This window comes from Xenopus laevis, chromosome 8S, assembly GCF_017654675.1.
Source record: "Xenopus laevis strain J_2021 chromosome 8S, Xenopus_laevis_v10.1, whole genome shotgun sequence".
In the NCBI taxonomy this organism is placed as follows: Eukaryota; Metazoa; Chordata; class Amphibia; order Anura; family Pipidae; genus Xenopus; species Xenopus laevis.
Window position 1 is genome coordinate 38,712,436 of NC_054386.1, and position 22,433 is coordinate 38,734,868.

At 40.2% G+C, this 22,433-nt stretch overlaps 1 protein-coding gene across 2 annotated transcripts; it reads left to right on the forward strand.

The window, feature by feature from the left end:
* The first annotated feature begins 65 nt into the window (after positions 1-65).
* Positions 66-17,178, forward strand: idh3g.S (isocitrate dehydrogenase (NAD(+)) 3 gamma S homeolog). Of its 2 annotated transcripts, XM_041574218.1 has the most exons (14): positions 66-374; positions 2,407-2,448; positions 3,764-3,775; positions 4,206-4,303; positions 4,530-4,645; positions 4,739-4,799; positions 4,978-5,110; positions 5,706-5,839; positions 5,907-6,009; positions 9,590-9,736; positions 12,019-12,113; positions 14,141-14,201; positions 16,106-16,210; positions 16,302-17,178. In XM_041574218.1, exons 1-13 carry the CDS (start codon positions 258-260, stop codon positions 16,205-16,207), a joined length of 1,221 nt encoding a protein of 406 aa, XP_041430152.1. In that variant the 5' UTR covers positions 66-257; the 3' UTR covers positions 16,208-16,210; positions 16,302-17,178.
* The last annotated feature ends 5,255 nt before the right edge of the window (positions 17,179-22,433 follow it).

Consider the following 22,433-nt stretch of genomic DNA (forward strand, 5'->3'; position numbering starts at 1 on the left):
TTGCGCCAAGAGAAGATCTCATTCCACCTCATACGCCCCATGTTAACGTAAAACAAGCCTGTAGGTCCCGTAACCATACCTGCAATGACGCTAGCGCAACCTATGAAACACTAGCTGGCTAATTTTATTCTGCGCGTGCCGAATTTGACACAAAAGTTTCCAAGGACGTGTACGTGACAGCCCCACCTATGACGCGTGCGTAAACCTGTCCTTGCGTCTGTCTATATCCGAACCCCCTCTGCACATGCGCATTGTTCATGCTGTCAGGTTGCGTACTATCCGGCAGGAGAATGGCTTCTCGTACCTTAACTGCTGCTTACCGCTTGCTTCCCTCACCCGCACATCTTCGGCCAGGACTCAGACAGCCGCAGCAGGTAACTATATAACAATAAGAAGTCTTTGAGTCTGTCTTACGCAGACGAGAAATCTGATTGGCTGAAACGCTACTTGCTTCCTCTGAAAGCGCCTGTGATGGATTCTGACGGGGGCGGAGCTAAGGCCGAAGTGGGCTGGTCCATTACTTGACATTGGGGGGGTTCTCAAGTTTGTGAGAGGAATTGAGTTGTCTTCGCCATTTGATAGAGAGGGTGCACCATAGGGGGGAACGGTGATGGGGGACTGTTAAGAATGAGCTAACTACGTTGTTCATTAACAAAGATTCATTAACGTATCATTTGGTGCTTTAGTGTGACCCCCCAGCAGTTGCAGGGTTCTGCTCTGACTTGAGAAATCCCAGTGAGACCTCCTGCCCCATTCCCCCTTCCTGCCCAGGCTTTGGGGATTGCTTTGAAGGGGCTGCAAGATTTACATGGTGAGGGTGGGTTCATGGGGGCCTTATTGGACTAGGCTAATGGGCCCACCAGAAATTCTAACTCCAGGGGTCCACCAAACAAAAGAAGGGCACCCAGCACTTCCGCTGCCCCCAGCTTGCACAAGCAGGAAGGACCGTCTCCACAAAAAATGGGGCCTTTTGCTTAAAGCAGTGCCAACATTTTTAGCCTCTGCCACTCCACCGAAACATTTACATAGACATGCAAGTAAGATCACTCCAGGGACGGTAGCAAGAAATTGCCAAGTAAGAAATGGACAATGAGCATATTAAAGGAACTCCAAAAACCAAGTATATTAAAGTAAGAAAATAGCATGTACAGTTGCCCTGCTTTGGTAAAAGTTATGTGTTGATTTAGAAACTCTACTATAGTTAATAAATAAACTGCTGTGTAGACATGGGGGCAGCCATTCAAAGATGGAAAAAGGAGAAAAGGCACAGGTTACATAGTATATAGTATACAATGAGATTCTTCAGAACGTATGTTATCTACTGTGTATCCTGTGCTTGAATGGCTGCCCTCATGGCTACACAGCAGCTTATTTATATAAAATATAGTTGTGTTTCTGGAGCAAACACACAATTTTTACCAGTGCAGGGCAACACTACATTAAAAAAAAAAAATGGACATACACCCCAAACATGCCAGAAATCACTGCAGAAAATGAATGCACCACATTGCCCAACAATGGCGGAAATTGAAAAAAGGCTATATGACGATAAATAGTGGATAACAAATAACATTATCTTCTACAGAGCTTATCTGCAGCTTGCAATTGTTACTTATTCAGTTAGACAATAAAATGTATCACCAAACCTTACATTTTCTGCATTTTTTCAATGGCTAACACGGTACAACATCTCAAAACTGCTGTATAACGTGAGCCTTTTCTCCTTTCAATGGCTGCCCCATGGCTACACAGCAGCTTATTGATATAAACAGTATCAGTGTTTCTGAAGCGTACACAGCAGTTTTACCAGTGCAGGGCAACACTGCATTATATTTTTATTACTTTAAAACAATTCAGTTTTTTGATGTTACGGTTTCCCAGTGAGACTGCCAGACTGGGCCTGAATTTGCTTATATATATTACCTTTGCTGATTCAGAACTTAAATATCACCAAGTAGTGTGTGGATAAGTGATTTTTAGGATTTAACACTTTATACTCCTGGGCTTCTAGAAGAATGTGCAGCAATGAACCCAAACACTGACCTAGATGATACAGGCGTGCTCCCCCAACCCCACAATAATCAAACTCTATGTACTCCTTGGAGATATGGTGAGGCTCAAAAAGCTCATCTATAAAATGCCATGAAGGATCTACACCTCCATTTGCAGTGTATTCTGCATATAGCTGTCTGGCCAAAGGCAATAGTGTATGTGTCTGCATTTTCCCCTAGACTTGGGTCTCCTTTCTCGGTATGTGGATATCATGTAAGCCTGTCTCTATTTAAAAAAAAAAAAATTAAAAAAACAAAGTTTAAAAAGTGCTTTGCTGCATACTATCTTTTTAAACAAGATCCATACTAGCAGCTGGACTTAATATTAAATGTTCCTTTTATCTTTTATTTTCAGGCACTGTCTGCTGTGTGGAAACAGAATAGAGATTATTCAATAGTAAGTGGAGTTATTCTATGATTTTGTGCATGGAATGGCCGTTTTTTTTGGACCAAAATCCTTTTTGACAATGATATTAGATGAACAGATTCCTTCCTCCGTTGCTGGCGTAAGGGATATATTGTACCCAAGTTATGTTGCATGTAGAACATTTCTCTATCTGGAGATTTCATCTCATTGCACTTGCCCCAGAACTGCATGTTTGCAATGAAGGATGGCTCTTTGCCTGCCAAACAGCAGGCTCCTGAGAGTCTGGTGTGGGAGAAGAACTGGCTGCAAAGTAGTAATGAGCAGGTTGGGCAGAGTTGGGCCAAGAAGGTGACTAGTGGTTGGTTTGGCCCTTTTGAGATGTAACAGTGCTGACCAATCCTCTGTAGTTACTGATCACACCCTTATAGGAGTCATTAGAGGGGAGTCAGGTCAGGCACACGTCATAGAGTAGAAGAGACCTTGGGTTGGGTGAAGTTCAAGTTGGGAAATAACGGTCAGGGTCTGACCTGCTCATCACTATTGCAAAGCCTTAGTAAGTACTTGCTTTACACATGATTTTATCTAAAGCTCAACTCCATTTGGTTATACAGGCTTGTGAAAAGTGACATTGGTGTTCCTCTGACTAAAGTGGAAGGTTTCAGCAGGCCAGAGGCTGCCTTTCCATTAGATCTGTCCATACTTCCTCCTGTTGGCACCATCCAAGGGCCACTCACCAAATATTGTAATAGTGTTCTACTCTCACTGTTTCTTTTCAGCAAGTCTTTTATTTCCTAACAGTCATCATCTTGGAGTGAGACCTTGGTTTTAAAATGAGAGCCTATGACTTCCAGGCAAAGTATGAATGAGATGTTTGCATGTCTGATTGCCCCAGATGTCCAGCAAACCAACTATGGAGTCCTTTGCCCAATTAGGAAGCTTGTATGTCTCCTGCCATAGTTTATGTAGGAAGGGGGTAGTGGCCAATCATGGTTAGACACTTGGGTTTAGGTGCAGATGCAGTTTTCCTTCTCACACATGGAGAGGGTAGGGAATCTTCTTTATATGCTTGACCCTTAGTTATCTACATACATTGGAGTTGTTATAGGGCCTTGTTCAGAAATATACATAATGACCAAAAATCATCCCTGATGAGCAGAATTATTTATGTAGGCTTACACTAGACATAGGCCTCAAATCCTTGACATCAATAATAGTGATCATTTCAGGCCATGTTGGTTTGTTCCAATCCCAGCAACCTGATGTAGGTTCTCCATCCCTCGGCCCCCTCACAATCTCATGTTTGTAATTTCAAGTCTCACTTTGTCTTTTTTTCTGTCTTTAACAGCATTCTTTCATAGTAAGTATTGCTATATGTATTTGAGTGTTCTTTTCCTAGTTATGGTTGACATGACCAGGCTGGTCGATTATACCCATACATGCATTGCTAACTCGTTTAGCAATCAGGGTTTAATGAACTCTATTAGCCCCAGGTGCTCTATCATCGCTGGTCTTTTTCTGGGGAGCATGGCTAATATGCATTGTTTAGTTCCACAATCCTAAACTAATGCAAGTGTTTGAATTATCAATGCACCAGCCCTGCCTGTTACCCTTTAAAACAATTTACACTAATAACATCCCCAGTTACAAAGTATAATAGAATATTTAATCAATCCCTTTAACATTTGTGCACTCCCATTCACCAATCAACCAATTAATTAATCCATTGTCAAGTAGGAGTATCTCGAACAAGGGCTCTTAAACCTAACCCATTTCATGTCTGTTTACAGCCCCCGCCAGCCAAGTATGGAGGAAGGCACACAGTAACCATGATCCCCGGAGATGGTATCGGGCCTGAACTTATGCTGCACGTGAAGGAAGTATTTAGGTATGTAATGCCTATAAAACTATACTGTAGTATTCAAACCAACTATTGGGAAGGTCTCTCTTAGACTGACAGCATTTTGGGGGTTCGGTGTAAAAATAAAAACTGGGTAAATAGCCAGTATCTATTTCAAACCTCAGCATTACATTATTTAGGAGCAAACATTTTTTTCTAACCGTGAAACAGGAATCATTTCCTGTTTGTTCACAAAATAATGTTATTTTTGCAGGCATTCCTGTGTGCCAGTAGATTTTGAAGTAGTAAATGTAAATTCGTCATCTGTTGATGAAAACGACATTCAGAATGCCATTACAGCCATCCGTCGGAACAGGGTCGCACTAAAAGGTACCTTTTTTTTTTTTTTTGTTTGCCCCTTGCAACTACAAGCTGCCTTCTCTTGTCATTAAGATATATTAGTATGATTGTTCTGACTCCCAGGTAACATTGAGACAAACCACAACATGCCGCCTTCCCATATATCACGAAATAATCTACTTCGGTAAGTCTTTTGCTTTATTTTGATGTACTGGGCCAGGAAAACCCCATATCTGGTTATATATTTATAGAGGGATTAGGATGAACCAGAAAAAATCTATTTTATTCTATGTATCTGAAGATATATTTTAGCATGAGTTAAGTTTCCTTATGGCGTTTTTTTGATTGCCTCCTGTTCACAGCACAAGTCTGGACCTTTATGCCAATGTCATACACTGCCGGAGTGTCCCTGGGGTTCATACCCGCCATAAGGACATTGATATTATGATAGTGAGAGAGAACACAGAAGGAGAGTACAGCAGCTTGGAACATGAGGTCAGTCTATAGCTGCATTGACCAATTAAAACAAACTCCTGGCTAATATGCCTAGGGCAGTGGTTTTTTTTTTGTTTTTGTTTTTTTCAAACATCTGTGTGTAAAATGGGCCTCTTACCTTTGGCAATTATTGGCACTGGAGTAGCCCTAAGCAACTCCCATGGCTTGCTAAATAAATCTACTTAAGTAAAGTCAGTGGTTAGCAGACTTTTTCAGTTCAAAGATGCCTTGAAGCTACAACCTCTGGCTAGTGTCCCACATGTTACTGAGACAGGAAAAAATATTGGTGTATCAGTTCTTCAGCAACATCATATAATAGGACAACACATTAATCTTTAATGCCACCATAATGGACCTTCAAGCTGGACAGCATGTGTATGTAGAGAACAAACAATTCTTACCCAAACTGGTGTGTGTGCCTCTAACGTTTCGGCTACCTCCATGGCCTTTCTCAAAAAGTCTCCCTATAATAAAAAGTATTTGGATTGTCATTAAGTCCTGTGAGTGCAGATCTCTTTGACAACAACACCATGCTATTTACGGCACCAATCTTGTAGCAGAATTTATGAATTGCTTTGCTTTTTGTTTCATACAGAGTGTGTCCGGGGTAGTCGAGAGTCTCAAGATCATTACCCGAGTAAATTCTCTCCGCATTGCAGAATATGCGTTTAAGTTGGCCCGGGAGGAAGGACGCAAGAAGATCACAGCTGTTCACAAGGCGAATATTATGTATGTGTTGGTTTTTCATACTCTGCGAACAGCAGAGTTTTTATTGATTTATTGATGTATCTTGCAGGAAACTTGGGGATGGGCTGTTCCTTCAGTGCTGCAAGGAAGTAGCCTCAGGGTACCCCGATATCACCTTTGAGAGCATGATTGTTGACAACACCACAATGCAGGTACCTGAATTAGCTCTCATCTCCATATCAATTTGTGTAATCATGACTGCATAGATTAATGCACAGATGTATAGATTGCTATTTCTTTTCATTATCCATCAGTAATTCTATATTTTAATGTAAAAATCTAAGTTATTTAATGGTTTCCTAGTTGGTGTTAAGATATCTGTTTTCCCTGTTAGACTGAATGTGTAAGTAGCACTTGTGTGGTTCTTCCATCTACTCTCTGTGATGGATCCACCTTCCTGCAGATATTTGAAATTAAGTATGGCGTCTCAGTTGCTACAGTTTTTCTATACCTTCATTTCTTTCTTTGACTTTTCCTCTTTTTATTTCTCTGTGTCTTACTAACGTAAAGGTGCTGATCACCTTTAATATGATGCAGAGAGTGATATTCTGAGACAATTTGCAATTGGTTTTCTTTATTATTTGTGGTTTTTGAGTTATTTAGCTTTTTATTCAGCAGCTCCCCAGTTGGCAATTTCAGCAATCTAGTCGCTAGGTTACGAATTACCCTAGCAACCATGCACTGATTATGAATAGGAGAGGTACTGGTAGGAAGATGAGTAATAAAATGTAGCAATAACAATAAATGTGGTGCCTTAGATGGGGTCAGTGACCCCCCCCCATTTGAAAGCTGGAAATGGTCAGAAGAAAAATACAAACAACGAAGTATAACATATAAATGAAGACCAACTGAAAGTTTGCTGGGAATTTGCCATTCTATAACATACTATAAGTTACTTCAAAGGTGAACCCCCACTTTAAAAGACACCAAGAGTGGGCACAGGATTATTGCTTCATTTATACCCACCATGTTTACGGTCTGTTGTCCTATAATCAAGTTAGCGTCAAGGTGTCTTTTTTTGGGGCTGAATCGTTTCTGGACTAGTTCAGCCCTTCCTCAAGCTATTTGTGCAGAGAATGGCACACACCAGCAGCACTGGGCAAGCAGAGAATGGCGCACACACAAGCAGCACTGGGCAAGCAGAGGATGGCACACACAAGGCGCACTGGGCAAGCAGAGAATGGCACACACAAGCAGCACTGGGCAAGCAGAAAATGGCACACACAAGCAGCACTGGGCAAGCAGAGAATGGCACACACAAGCAGCACTGGGCAAGCAGAGAATGGCACACACAGGGAGGGAAGGCAGAACAGAGCAGGAGATGGGACGGGAAAGTATCATTCTAATATGTACTACATACAGTGACACAGTTCTGGTGCTCCATTAGCATTTTGAATAAGGTATGAACAGGAGAACAATGGGCAGTTTCAATCTGGGTCTCAAGTGTGAACAGTACAGGCTTTAGGATATAAACAGTAGAGGCGTCGCAAGTGTGAACATTGCAAGGGGATCTCTGAATTTGAGGTTTAAACAATGCAGGGGCCAGTTAATCTCTGTAGTGATACCTTTTAAAGTTTACATATGGTAAACCGACACAGCATGTGGGGGGCCAACACTGACTTCCATTATTGGCCCTCCACCACATAGGCCAGTAAAATTTTGGCCCTCGGTACCACAGAAGTTGGACAGCACTGTACTAGATGTATATACTATCACAACACTGCCACCTAGTGACCATCATATGAGTCCAATAGAGGATAAGCATGAAATATAATGTCCACAGTGCAATATGAAAGGTCTGTTTCTTCCAATACCCCCCTTTAAAGTGAACACTTTAAAAAAAAAAAAAAACTGCATATCACAATTGAACAGAATAACAAGGCGTCCTGGCAAAGTTTGAGTACTCACTGGCTAGATCCTAGGGAAGGATGTTGCTGTCTCACTCATTCAGCTATTCTGCATCTTCCTCCCAAGATGCAATGCAAACAAAACAAAGTTGGTAACAAGGATTACAGGGACCATGTATAGTTCATATATTCATTCATTCGGGCCTTTACATTGCTGAAAGTACATTTAAAGGAGAACTAAAAATTAATGGCTAAAATGCTATTTTATATACTGAACTTATTGCACTGGCCTAAAGTTTCAGCTTCTCAATAGCAGCAATGATCCAGGACTTCAAACTTGTTACAGGGAGTCACCATCTTGGAAAGTGTCTGCAACGCTCACATGCTCAGTGCTCTCTGTTAAGAAGCTAAGTTTTGGGGTAGATGCAAATTATCAAGCAGAAAATGTGGGTTGTCTGTAATATAAGCTGATGCTACAGGGCTGATTATTAAATTCTGATCCTAATTGCACTGGTTTATGTACTGCCATGTAGTAGTTATCTGTATTAATTACTAATCAGCCTTATATTGTGACATTTCTATTCTATGTGTACTGTATATTGTTAGTGGGTCCCTAAGCTCAGTAAGTGACAGCAGCAGAGAGCATGTGCAGTGAATCCGCAGAAAAGAGGATTGGGAGCTACTGGGGCATCTTTGGAGACACAGATCTTTACTGCTAAAGGGCTGTGGTTGCCTTGGGCTGGTACAGAAGCACACAATATAATGTACAACATTTCTACCTACTTCTTTAGATAGGCTTTATTTCTCCTTTAAGGTGCATACTCTGTAGTGGATGTGATACAGTGCTCCCTTTAATTATGGCTTTACAATTTTGACATGATAGACAGGAGAAAGTGCCCACCATTGGTTTCCCTAAGAATTTTCGTTTATACCTTTGTCTACATAACTTCTCACCAGGGAATTGGCAGCATTTTTACCCCACCAGTAGGAAAGTATTGGATAATCTGTGATTACCTTCAAGGTCAAGGGATCGTTCAACAGAATGGGCCAGTATTTCCTAATAGTTTTGTGTACTTGTTTGGAGTGGATATCATATGTGGGTTAAGAAGGCTATCCTTGTCTTGTGTTTTTTTTTTTTTTTTTTAATTGTTGCTTCTCAATCCTATGGGGATTCTTACGACTTTATACTCCTCCAAAGTTGTGCAATGTAGGTTCAGACTCTCTTGTGTTATTTAGACTGATTCTCTTCTTGCACAATTCTTTACATTGAGTAGTGTGGCTTGTTTGTAATTCCAGGAATGATTCCCTTACAGATGACAAAATCTCTTGGACATTATATTTCATGCTTATCCCTTATGGGACTATTGACTGTGTTTGGTCAGTAGATGGCCATATTACAATAGGGTATAGATTCTGTCCTCCATGGAATAAATAGCTTGAGGAAGGGCTGAACTAGTGCCAAAACGTTTGATCCACATTTAACAGCTACACACTACATTTTTTTTTCTTACTGGCACATTATTTATATTGGTGGAAGAGCCCAGAGAGGTACCAAAAAAAAAAAAAAACCCAAATAAAACTCTGTTCTAAGTTTTACCATGTTTAACCCCATGGTAAAAGGTGAATAAATGGATCTACTGTCTGATCTAGTAGGGCCACTTCCATCTATATTAATGGCCTCATACAGATGCAAAGAGGGGGGAAAAAAAACAAAACATTTTTTTCCAACAGTGTGATACTTGACCTTTACATGATACAAAGAGGATCAGTCTTGGCAGAGACCTTGTGCAGGAAACCATAACACAATGTATTTACTACGATACAATCATTTTATTTACAATGAATTTCCTGCTGTTTTCTAATGAAACCTCTTTTCCTGATGCAGCTGGTGTCCAACCCCCAGCAGTTTGACGTGATGGTGATGCCTAATCTGTATGGCAATATTGTAAACAACGTATGCGCCGGATTGGTCGGGGGTCCTGGACTTGTTCCGGGGGCAAATTATGGCAATGTCTATGCAGTTTTTGAAACGGTAAAGTTTTTTTGAACATTTTGTGTTCTGTCATTTTAGGAAAACTTCCTGAGGTGGATTTTTAGTTTACCCAGGAAAACTATACAAAACCTTAAGCAGCCAGTATGTGTACTCGGTATGTGTATCATGTGCCATAATACCCCCTAACAGTAGGGAGACCCTAGAAAATCATATTTCCTGAAAGTACACATTCTGATGAATCCAAAATGGGTAAATACATCTTGCTACTGCAAACTACCAAACTGCAAAACTATGCTAAAAATATCAGTTTTTATGACATTTCTGAAAATCGTCCCAAAGCTTGCATCACATCCCGTTAAATACCCTACGTTACGTACAGTAATGTATCAGCATAGCACTTCTTAAGTATAAACCCCAGGGGTCTACTTGACATTTTGATACCCAATAGGCAGAGATTTACCAAATTATGAGGCCTACAGAGGAACCCTATTGGATACATAGCAGGCCAAATTTCAATGGGCAAGTAACAGAACAGTGCGGAATACAATAAAAAAACTGAAATCCAATGAAACTAGGGATGCATCCAATCTAGGATTTGGTTCGGGATTCGGCCTTTTTCAGCAGGATTCGGCCGAATCCTTCTCCCTGGCCGAACTGAATCCGAAACCTAATTTGCATATGCAAATTTAGGGGAGGGAAATTGTGACTTTTTGTCAAAACAAGGAAGTAAAAATGTTTTCAGCAGTGAGATTCACAGGTTTTAAAATCCCATTGGATCGAGGACCACACTGGTTAGTTGATGCGGTCCTCCATCAGACTGCCCATATTCTCCTCATTGTGGCAGATGTTGCCCTCAAGGTGGGCATGTCAGAGAGACCTCCACTCATTTGGCAACCTCCCCAAATGAATGGATCTCTGAATGTAGGGCCAGCTTTACACCTATGCAGAATTGAAAATGCAATAAAATGGCAAAAAATTTACCCAAATCATCAAGACTGTAATATAAATGGCATAATAACATACAAAAGGTATTGCACAGTGCGGTTAGTGAATGTGCTATTCGCAATGGAAATAAAACATTTTTTTCAGACAAAAAACAAGATGCAGTAAAAAAAAAAGACAATTGTGGCAGTAATAATAATAAATGTGTGTATACTTGGCAAACTGTGTGTTGTGTGAGTATTTTTACACACAGACACACACACACACACTGAAAAATGTAAACCATGCCATCTGACCAGACCAGTTCTGCAAACCAGCAGGATAGGCTTCAAATGTTTCTCTGATTGGAAAAGAGCAGAGACACCTCCGATGAGTTTTGTGCACATTTTTAACATGTTCCTCATCCTAATCCCTTCTTTAGGACTTGACACCCCACATTCACATACTGAACACCCCCAGTTTGGAGAACTGACCACAAGTGGCATTGTTGATTCACTTTTTCTATATATGCAGTGTAATAAGGTTTCATATACTGGTATGGGAGCTGTTATCTCAGGACCTGGGGTTTTTCAGACAGTGGATCTTTCCGTAATTGCTTCCAATAAGGATTAATTATATCTTAGTTGGGATCAAGTACAAAGTACTGTTTTATTACTACAGAGAAAAAGGAAATCATTTTTACAATTGTGGATTATTTGGATAAAATGGAATCAATGGGAGACTGCCATTCCGTAATTCCAAATCTTTAAGGTTGTGGACAAACAGGAAAATAAAACCGCAGAAACTGTGCTGCAAGGTTTTTTTATTCACAAAATGTTTCGAGTTAGTGACTCTTTTTCAAGTGTTAATCAGTGCACATTTCAAACAGGTTTTTAAATCCACACACACTCCACCCCCTTGGTGTGATAGGTTACTAAAAACATTAACTCCTCGAGGTCACTGCAGTTGGGGATTTGTTAGCCTGGCCATTCCGTAATTCAGAGCTTTCTAGATAATCTGTTTCCGAATAACCGATCTCATACCTGTAGTAAAGTGAAATGAATGCTTATGTAAAATGGTTTGTACTAGTCCAAGGCAGACTATTAAGATATATATCTCTTTTTTGCAATTTTGGCAAAAGTTGGGTGTAGGAGAAGAGTCGGTGGCTACATAGGTTTCTGAGAAATATGGGGGGTGTTCAGTATATGAATGGGGGGGGGGGGTCAATCCTAAAGAAGGGATTAGGGGGAAAGCTTTAGCAATTAAATTAATGTATTTCTTTTTCATAATGAAATATAATAAAGTTGTGTTGAACATGGCAATGGATTCTTGTGATCACTTTTAAGAGATGTCTAGTGCCTGGCGTTTCTTCCCTAACGTCATTAATGGTTTCTTTAAAGGCCACAAGGAACACAGGCAAAAGCATCGCCAACAAGAACATCGCAAATCCCACCGCCATGCTCCTTGCAAGCTGCATGATGTTGGATCATCTCAAGTAAGTCCTCACTCTTCTTCCTATTGTTGGTCAACATCGAACTCTTCATACTTTAAGGTCTAATTTTGAATGTATGTGAATTTTTTTTCTCTAATAAATTTGAACTTACAATTCGACTGGAAGGTTATTTATGAAAAAAATTAGATTTTGTCTAAAATTCGATCGAATGGGAACGATCTGGAAAATCGATTCCTATTTGATTTGAATACGCACACAATTTGAATGTCAGGAAGGCTAATAACCTCTTCAAATGGGCCAACAGACCTCTGCCATTGAACTGTAAATTAATGTTTTAGGTGGCAAATATTCAAATTAGAACTGTTTCCAGGGTCGAGGTGTGATAAATCTCACATTTGACTTTACATTCAATTGGGGGATTGAAATTCAAATGTGCGAATTTTGACACCAAATTTTTTTTTTGAAAATTCAAATTTAAATTTGACCCTTAATAAATATGCCACTGTTCTATATATTGTAGAAATATTTGTGCCACTGCTTCCTGTTAACAGTGCTTCTCTCTTTATGTATGATTAGTAGTGTCCTATATGTGATATTCTAAGGAAATTGGTTTTAATTTTTTTTTCTGTTTTTTGAGTTATTTGGCTTTTTATTCAGTACCTCTACAAGTTGCAATTTCAGCAAATTGCCCAAATTCCCCTAGCAACCATGCATTTATATGAATAAGAGACTGGAATATGAATAGGAGAGGGACTGAATAGAAATAAGTAATAAAAAGTAGCAATAACTATACATTTGTAGCCTTACAGAGCATTTGTTTCATAGATGGGGTCAGTGACCCCTATTTGAAAGCTGGAAAGAGTCAGAAGAAGGCAAATAATTCAAAAGCTATAAAATAAAAAAAGAAACAAATGAAGGCCAATTGAAAAGTAGTGTACAATTGGCCATTCTATAACATATTAACGGTAACTTGAATATGCATGGGACAAATTTATCTCTAGGGATTTGGCCTTCTACTTAAGTGCTGGAGCTGCCATATTACCTGCCTTGGAGATATTCTCTATAAAAAGTCTGTTGTTAATGCTGCATTAGAAATGTGTTTGTTTCAGCACATACAGGTATGGTATCCATTATCCAGAAAGCTCAGAATTCTACAAAGGTAGTCTCTCATAGACTCCATTTGATCCAAATAATCGCAATTTTTAAAACAGTACCTTGTATATTATCCAAACTAAGTAATAATTAATCCTTATTGAAAGCAAAACCAGCCTATTGGGTTTATTTAATGTTTATGTAATTTTCTAGTAGGGTAAGGTATGAAGATACAAATTACAGAAAGATCAGTTATCTAGAAAGCCCCAGGTCCCGAGCATTCTGGGGAAATGCCCCAAACTTTATACTTACCCCGCGTCGCAGATTTTGGCAGCGGCCTTCACGTCATCCATCTTCCGGGTCCTCTGTAAGCTGACAATATCCACCAATTTCAGCTCATGTGCAGTTGTCTAAAACCGGCAGATTGTTCCACCTGCGCATGCGCCAACATACCTCCCAGTCAGCTTACGAGAACCTGGAAGATGGATGCCGTGAAGGCTGCTGCCAGAAACTGCGCCTGTGCTACAGGTTTTCCTTCTCCTTTAAAGACCTGCTGCTAGCGTGCAAGGTGCAGCACAGAGTGCAAAATGTATGGCATTTAGCATGTAGGCTTTGCACCTTACCCCACATTTAGTACATGAACATTTTATATCTTTTTCAAAATGCTTTAACACTAAATAAGGTATGCTTACCCTTTGTGTGCTAGCTCATGCTGCTTTGTCTCTCTGCCGGGCACAGATTTCTAGTGAGGGGTACCATCCCTTCTACACATGCCATGGTTTCAAGGCTTCCTGTCAAAAATAATTCCATCCATGAGAAGTGGCAAAACACGTCTATATTTAGTCTCCGTGATACACAAGTGCTGTTGTCTGGAGTTTCCTGTTTTTGGTTTTAAAGTGAACGTGTCCTTTAACCTTTAATGTCACAGCTGTCTCTCTCCTCTATATTTCTAACCTCTTGTCCCCTTTTTATGCCAGGTTGCACAGCTACGCCGCCTCTATTCGCAAAGCTATTCTGGGCAGTATGAATGAACACCGGGTAAGTGGCACATCCTTATCTTTGCGCTGCTGGAAAAAGAGCAGCCGTCATGGACACTGGGCCTTTCCTGTGATTACTGCATTGGCTCAGTTCATTCAAAGATCATTTTGATAAAGCAGAAAGGATTATTTTCTTGAGCAAAGCATTACAAATTGTAGGTTTTCTTTCCCCAACTCTAATCACATGAGAAAAGGGGGGTAATTTATCAACACTGGGCAAATTTGCCCATGGGCATTAAACCATGGCAACCAATCAAATTCTTGCAATTATTGTTCTACCTGGAGGTGGCTTTTAAAAGTCAGTCAGTCACTGATTGGTTGCTATGGGTAACTGCCCGTGGGCAAATCTGCTCAGCGTTGATAAATTAGCCCCACATTCTTTGTTGCCTTAAAGGCAGCAATACCGCACAGGTGTCCCGCTTTCTGTTGCTTCATAGTAGTAGTAACTCTGCAAACGGCATGAATAGGAACCCTAATTTGCATATGGAAATCAGTGAGGGGGAGAAAGTTACAGTTTTAAGGATTCGGTTCAGCCAGGCACAAGGATTCGTCCAAATCCTGCTGATAATGCACAAAATATATAATAATATAATTATACCTCTTAATAATACCTCAACGGCAGGCACCATTGTATATTGTGTCATCCTCTTTCTGTATATTTGCATTGCATCAGAAGCTGCCATGTAGCTAAATGACCATTTTAAAACTGGGTCCTGCAGCAATATCATTTCAGGGCCCCCTAAAATTTAGGAATAAATCACTTTTTTTTTTTTTTTCCATGAAATTTCTTAAGTGCCCACTAGGCCCTCTACCTTCAAATGTTTTCATTGACTTCATCCAAAAAAAAAACCACATAGGAATTTTAACAGACTGTAAAGCAGAGTGATCAGAATAAAGCATGACATTGCTGCTTACTTGGTGAATACAAATGAAAGGGGCAATTGCGGTAATTTAATGAGCAGTTGAGATACCTGAAATAATGGAAACCATAATTGACCACAACATGGGTATAGAAAAGGGAGATCTCTTACTCATGTAGGTGGAGGAGAGGCAGAGAGAATCCATAGCTAATCCCAGATTGCAGCTAAAAATAATACCACCAGTATTAAAACTGCATGTGTTGTTTTTATTGGTACGTACGCCATGTTATAGTTCATCTTAAAAGCAAGACACGCAGTTTTAATGCTGGTGTCACTTACAAATAGGGTACACTGCCCTGGTGCTACCATAACAAAACACAGTGATGCTGCGGGTAAACCTGGTGCAATCATGGGGCATAATAATTAAAAAAAAAAGTGTTTCTTTCAATACCTATACCTAGAGCAGATTTTTCCTTGTTCAGCTGTAAAAGTAAATATAGGAACATTTATATAGGGGATGAGTGTAGCTACACTTGCTCAGTGGCTGACCAGGGAAGTAGAAATATTGCAGTAGAAATCATGACCATATACCTTTAATGGGGTTGTTCACCTTTATAGTAGCTTTTAATATGATGTAGAAAGTGATATTCTTGTTTTTTGAGTTATTTAGCTTTTTATTCAGCATCTCTCCAGTTTGCAGTTTTGGCTATCTGGTTGCTAGGGTCTAAATTACCCTAGTAACCATGCACTGATTTGAATAATAAAAATGAGCAATAACAATAAATTTGTATCCTTACAGAGCAATTATTTACTACATAGGGTCAGCGACCCCCATTTGAAAGCTAGAGAGAGTAGGAAGAAGAAGGCAAATAATTAAACTAAATAACGAAGATCAATAAAGTTGCTTTATAATTAGCTATTTATAACATAGTAAAAGTTAACTTAAAGGTGAACTTCCACTTTAATTGGCATCAAGGGATTCAAAGAGTTGTAGTAGAACAGGAGCACATTGTATTGGCATCACTGACTTGTATTTCTCTTGTAGATGCACACGGCAGACATCGGAGGTCAGGGTACCACTTCAGAAGTGGTGCAGTCAATCTGCAAGCAGATCATTGTAAAAAATGGGCGAGCTGTAGCAGTCTGAGAGGTGAGTGCCCACCCTCTGGGGGGACTGGTTTGGTGAGAAGTCAGAGTATCGGACAGGCTCATACTTTGCCATTTCCCTCTCTCTCCTGCAGGATATCAGTCACAGCCTGGACACAACACTTGCAATGGAAGCCACCAATGCAGAAGAAACGACGCATGCTTACTTTGTGGTTGGAATCTTAGGGTGACTGCTTATCTGTTCCCATGGTGTCCCACTGTTCGTGATATGTCCGCTTGTGTATAGTGACACACAGATCTAGTTCCTGTGTTGTTAAAGGAACAGTTACACCAACAGATGAAAGTGTTTTAAAGGAATGACAATATAATGTGCTGCACTAGTACAACTGGTGTGTTTGCTTCAGAAACTCTACTATAGTTTATATAAACAAGCTGCTGTGTATCTGTGGGGGGCAGCCATTCAAAGCTGAAAAAGTAGAAAAGGCACAGGATACACAGCAGATAACAGACAAGCTCTGTAGTATACAATGGGATTCTTCAGAACTTTTATATTATCTACTGTGTATCCTGTGCTTGAATGTTTGCCCCATGGCTACACAGCAGCTTATTTATATAAACTATAGTAGTCTTTCTGAACACACCAGTTTTACCAGTGCAGGGCACATTATATCATTCTTCCTTTAAAACACTTTAATCTTTTGCTGTTCCTTTAAATACACTTCCAAGATTAGTTTGTGGCAGATACAATGCTCTGCTTCTTAATGTGTGATTGTACCTCGCCAACAATGCATGTGTCCCCATGTGGGGCAGACTGGGAACAATGATGTGTCCTAGGGAACATGCAGTGCTGGTGAAGCCCAAAGACACAGAGAATCTATAATATAAGTTATGTGTGTTATAGGTTATATCAAATCTTGAGCTCAGATGCACTGATGTTACAGTATGATGCTTGTTTTCAAAACTACATAGAAATACATTATTCACAAATAAACTGTCTGTGTTAGACTATTACTATGTGTTCCTTTTGTTATAGTATTTTCCATTTCCAATAAGGCATGCAGTAACAGGAGCCAAGCTATAGCTGCCACATTGATTCATTCACTATTTATTAACTATGTAAAAACTGGAGGCACTAGTATATACTACAGTAGAAAAGCACTTATCTTATTGGCCTCTTTGGTCATTGTTATAAAGCGGTGGCACACTGACTTGATGGAAAATCTGCAGGTGACATATAAACATTTGAGGCCTTGCAGGACCCTTTATCAAGACTAAGTGGCTCTGCTCCCGTGCAAGTTATATAGTGTACAGCTAATTACTATGTGTGACGTAGTGGGTGGAATGGAGAGGGGGAGGGGGGAGTATTAAGTGGAGAAAAGAGCAGCTCATGTGGGTTATATTTCATTTAAAAGGTCAAAGTCCATTTAATTCATTATGGTCCCAAACTTAAGCTGGTCATAGACATTACAATGGAAAAGATATTTGCAGGAAAGATCATTCATTTCAACACACATGGGGCCCGATTCACTAACTTCGAGTGAAGGATTCGAACTTTGCATTTCGAAGTGTTTTTTGGGCTACTTCGACCATCGAATGGGCTACTACGACCTTCAACTACGACTTCGAATCGAAGGATTCAAACTAAAAATCGTTCAACTATTCGACCGTTCAAAAGTCGAAGTACTGTCTCTTTAAGAAAAATCTTCGACCCCCTAGTTCGCCATCTAAAAGCTACCGAACTCAATGTTAGCCTATGGGGAAGGTCCCCATAGGCTTTCCTAAGTTTTTTTGATCGAAGGATATTCCTTCGATCGTTGGATTTAAATCCTTCGAATCTTTCGATTCGAAGGATTTAATCGTTCGATTCGAAGGATTTAATCGTTCGATTGAAGGAATAATCCTTCGATCATACGATCGCACTGTTTGCGCTAAAATCCTTCGACTTCGATATTCAAAGGATTTTAATTCCCAGTCGAATATCGAGGGTTAATTAACCTCGATATTCGACCCTTTGTGAATCGGCCCCACATGTGTACAGCTGAATCGTCAGATCTACAAATAAAAACAATAGAATTCTACCTGTATCTGATCATTCAGCACTAACAATAGCCAAAAAAAGGCACCCGATCAAAATTTTCCGGCCCTCCCAATTGACTAGCCAACTGATATCCAAGTCTTCTGCTATCACTCGGCTTGTCTCCCACAAACACACCGAATATAGTACGAAAATTTGATTTGTACGATATCCGTGCATGTATGGCCACATTTAGCTTTCCGTGAAACTGCAACTGTCCAATTTGTGTTCAAATACTGGTATGGGACCTGTTATCCAGAATACTCAGGACCTGGGGTTTTCCGGATAAGTAATCTTTGTCATTTGGGTCTCCAAATCTTAAATCTACCAAAATATAATTTAAACATTAATTTAAAGCCAATAAGATTGTTTTGTCTCCAATAATTATTCATTGTATCTCAGTTGAGATCAAGTACAAGGTATTGTTTTATTATTACTAGGGATGCACTGAATCCACTATTTTGGATTTGGCGGAACTCCCGAATCCTTTAGTGAAAGATTTTGCTGAATACCGAACCCTAATTTGCATATGCAAATTAGGGAAGAGGGAAACATTTTTACTTCCTTGTTTTGTGACAGTCACGCGATTTCCTTCCTGCCCCTGATTTGCATATACAAATTAGGTTTTTGATTTGGTTCAGCCGGGCAGAAGGATTCGGCTGTATCCGAATCCTGCTGAAAAAGGCCGAAACCCAAACCAAATCCTGGATTCGGTGCATCCCTAATTATTACAGAGAAAAAGGAAATCATTTTAAAGATTTGGATAAAATGGAGTCTATAGGAGATGGCCTTTCCGTGATTCTGAGCTTTCTGGATAATGGGTTTTCAGATAACGGATCACATAGAATTCAATGACAGGCAGGCACCACTCCGGAACATCCATCGAACAAATAGTAGAGTCCAAGAGCCAAAAATGGAGTATAAAAATAATATATTTCTTTATTTTACATTATGTCTAAAAGGATATAACCTGACGAGTTTTGTGTCATCCAGGGACACTTAATCATAGGCTCATGATTAAGTGTCCCTGGTTGACATGAAACGCATCAGACTTTATTCTTTTAGACATAATGTAAAATAAAGAAATATTTTATTTTTATACTCAATCTTTAGCTCTTGGATTCTACTATTTGTATGATGGATGTTCCGGAGTGGTGCCTGCCTGTCATTTATTGCCGTGAATTACTCCCCTATGCTGAAGGTCTGGGGCATGAGCACCCGGACACAACTGGGAAAGCGGTAAGCTTATCCAGATAAATCCGATAGATTTATGCTTTTCATGTGATTATTTAGTTTATTGTAACGGATCACATACCTGTATTTTCAAACTCAAGTAAATGTAAAGACATAATGTAATGAACCATAATGTTACCTGAGCTGCTCATCTTGCATACAGTACCCATCATTCTCTCTGGAATCTTTCAACGAGATGAAATAAAATTGACTTTTATTGGCGAAATTTGGACTTTACAACGGGACAATGAACTTTTAAAAGAAATGCAACCTACCTTTTTCCCATCTGCCAACCCTCTCCATCCCTCCCACTTTCTCACATTCTTAAAGGGGTGGTTCACTTTTAAATTAACTTTTAATATGTTATTGAATGGTCAATTTAAGCAACTTTTCAGTTTTCATTATTTATTTATAGTTTTTGAATTAATTGCCCTCTTCTTCTGCCTCTCTCCAGCTTTCAAATGAGGAGTCACTGACCCCAGTTAAACAACAAATGCTCTAAAAGGCTACGACTATATTGTTATTGCTACTTTTTATTACTCATCTTTCTGTTCAGGCCTCTCCTATTCATATTCCATATTTGGATCCAAGCAACCAGATTGCTGAAATTGCAAATTGGAGAGCTACAGAATAAAAAGCTAAATATATAAAAGCCACAAATGAAAACCAATTGCAAATTGTCTCAGAATATCTCTCTACATCATACTAAAATTTAATTTAAAGGTAAAAAAACCCTTTAACTGTACACTGTTTAACCTGCACTGTAGCAAAATCACTTAGACTTGATAAAGGGGCCTGCAAGGCCAGAAACATTGTCTACAGGCCACTATGAACCAATAAATCACATTTTGGTATTTTCATAAATCCACTGTGCTACTGATTAACTGCATTAGGTTGTATGTATAATTGCCCCTAGCAGTTTATATCAGGCAGTTCGCATCTGGTTCTCCGAGCTGTGCACTCTTTACTTGCTGTGACTGTCAGCAGCACGTGGGCTTAGAGTGAAATGCAGTGACAGTCAAGACACCCTTATTAGTTACTAGTAGAAATCTGCTGCATTTCACCCCATGAACATATCCCATGTGCTATCACAAAGTGCATATTTATCCTTTATATACTGCTTTTTAGGTCCCTATCACATGCAGACACGCTAGGGCCAGTTTTATCAAGAGTCTATTAACCTGCCTGTGTGTGGGTGGAAACTGGAGTACCTGGGTTATATTTATTCCTATTCCAAATGGGACTGGGACCGACTAGTAGGTACAAACTGACATTAATAAATAAAAACCCCATCAAACCAAGTTGGCAGCTTATCTGTCCATACATTGGCTCTCCCACACAGAACTATGGGGCAGGTTTAAAAATCCCATTGTGGTGAGCAGTACACCAGCACCAATCCACAAGCACCTGCTGAGAATATAAGAAAAAACAATAGATTTCTACCTGTATCTAACGATTCAGCACTAACAATGGTCGATGTTCAGGTACCTTCAAAGCCACCCAATCAAAATTTTCCGGCCCTCCCAATTGAAGAGCCGACTGATATCCAAGTATTCTGCTATCACTCAGCTTGTCTCCCACGAACACACAGAATATCGTACGGAAATTTGATTTGTACGATAATATCAGTGCATGTATGGCCATATTTAGTTTTCAGTGAAACTGTAACTGTCCAATTTGTGTTCAAATACTGGTATGGGACCTGTTATCCACAATACTCAGGAGTAATTTTTCTGTTTTATTATTACTAGGGATGCACCAAATCCACAATTTTGGATTTGGCCGAACACCTGAATCCTTCGTGAAAGATTTTGCAGAATACCGAACCGAATCCTAAGTTGCATATGCATATTAAGGGTGGGAAGGGGGGAAATTTACTTCCTTGTTTTGTGACCAAAAGTCACGTGATTTCCCAACCCAGCCCTAATTTGCATATGCAAATTAGGATTTGGTTCGGCCGGGCAGAAGGATTCAGATAAATCCTGCTGCTGCTAAAAAAAGGCCGAATCCCGAACTAAATCCTGGATTCAGTGCTTCCCCAATTATTACAGAGAAAAAGGAAATCATTTTAAAGATTTGGATAAAATGGAGTCTATAGGAGATGGCCTTTCCGTGATTCTGAGCTTTCTGGATAAGGGCAGGGTCGGACTGGGAGGCCCGGGCCCACCGGGACTGCTGTCCAGGGGCCCCCGCCGACCCCCGCCCCCTACTAAAACCTGTCGGCCCAGCCGTTCGGCGCGCATGCGCAACAGCGCCGTTCGACGCGCATGCGCAACAACAAAGCCGCTCGGCGCGCATGCGCATCAAAGCCGCTCGGCGCGCATACGCAGCAACGCCGTTCGGCGCGCATGCGCAGCAACGCCGTTCGGCGCGCATGCGCAGGCGGCGCTGCGCATCGCCGCAAATAAAAAAAAATTTTGCGATTGGAAATATCGGGAGAAGGGTTCTGGCCCGGCGGGGGCCCACAAGGGTCGGGGCCCACCGGGTTTTTTCCCGGTATCCCGCCGGGCCAGTCCGACACTGGATAAGGGGTTTTCAGAACGGATCACATACCTGTATTTTCAAACTTGAGTAAATTTAAAGACATAATGTAATGAACCATAATGTTACCTGAGCTGCTCATCTTGCATACAGTACCCATCATTCTCTCTGGAATCTTTCAACGAGATGAAATAAAATTGACTTTTATTGGTGAATTTTGGACTTTACAATGGGACAATGAACTTTTAGAAGAAATGCAACCTACCTCACTGTTCAGTGAGTTTGCAGTTGATCCTCAGCATGCAGTTCCGATTCAAAAGCAACAGTTATAACCCATTTGGTTCCCCCTCAAGTCACTGATTGGTTACTGCCTGGTAACCAATCAGTGGAAAACAAGAGATCTGCAAAGCAGGAAGTAGTGTTCTGTTCTGTTAGACATCCACTCACTCCAGCCTTTATACATTACATTTGTGGCTAA

Excerpts from the sequence above, each read along its gene's own strand:
- idh3g.S (XM_041574218.1), top strand. The coding sequence starts at position 258 with ATGCTGTCAGGTTGCGTACTATCCGGCAGGAGAATGGCTTCTCGTACC. Across the intron at positions 5,111-5,705 it reads ACAGCAGCTTGGAACATGAG|AGTGTGTCCGGGGTAGTCGA; the intron begins GTCAGTCTATAG and ends TGTTTCATACAG. Across the intron at positions 9,737-12,018 it reads TCTATGCAGTTTTTGAAACG|GCCACAAGGAACACAGGCAA; the intron begins GTAAAGTTTTTT and ends GTTTCTTTAAAG.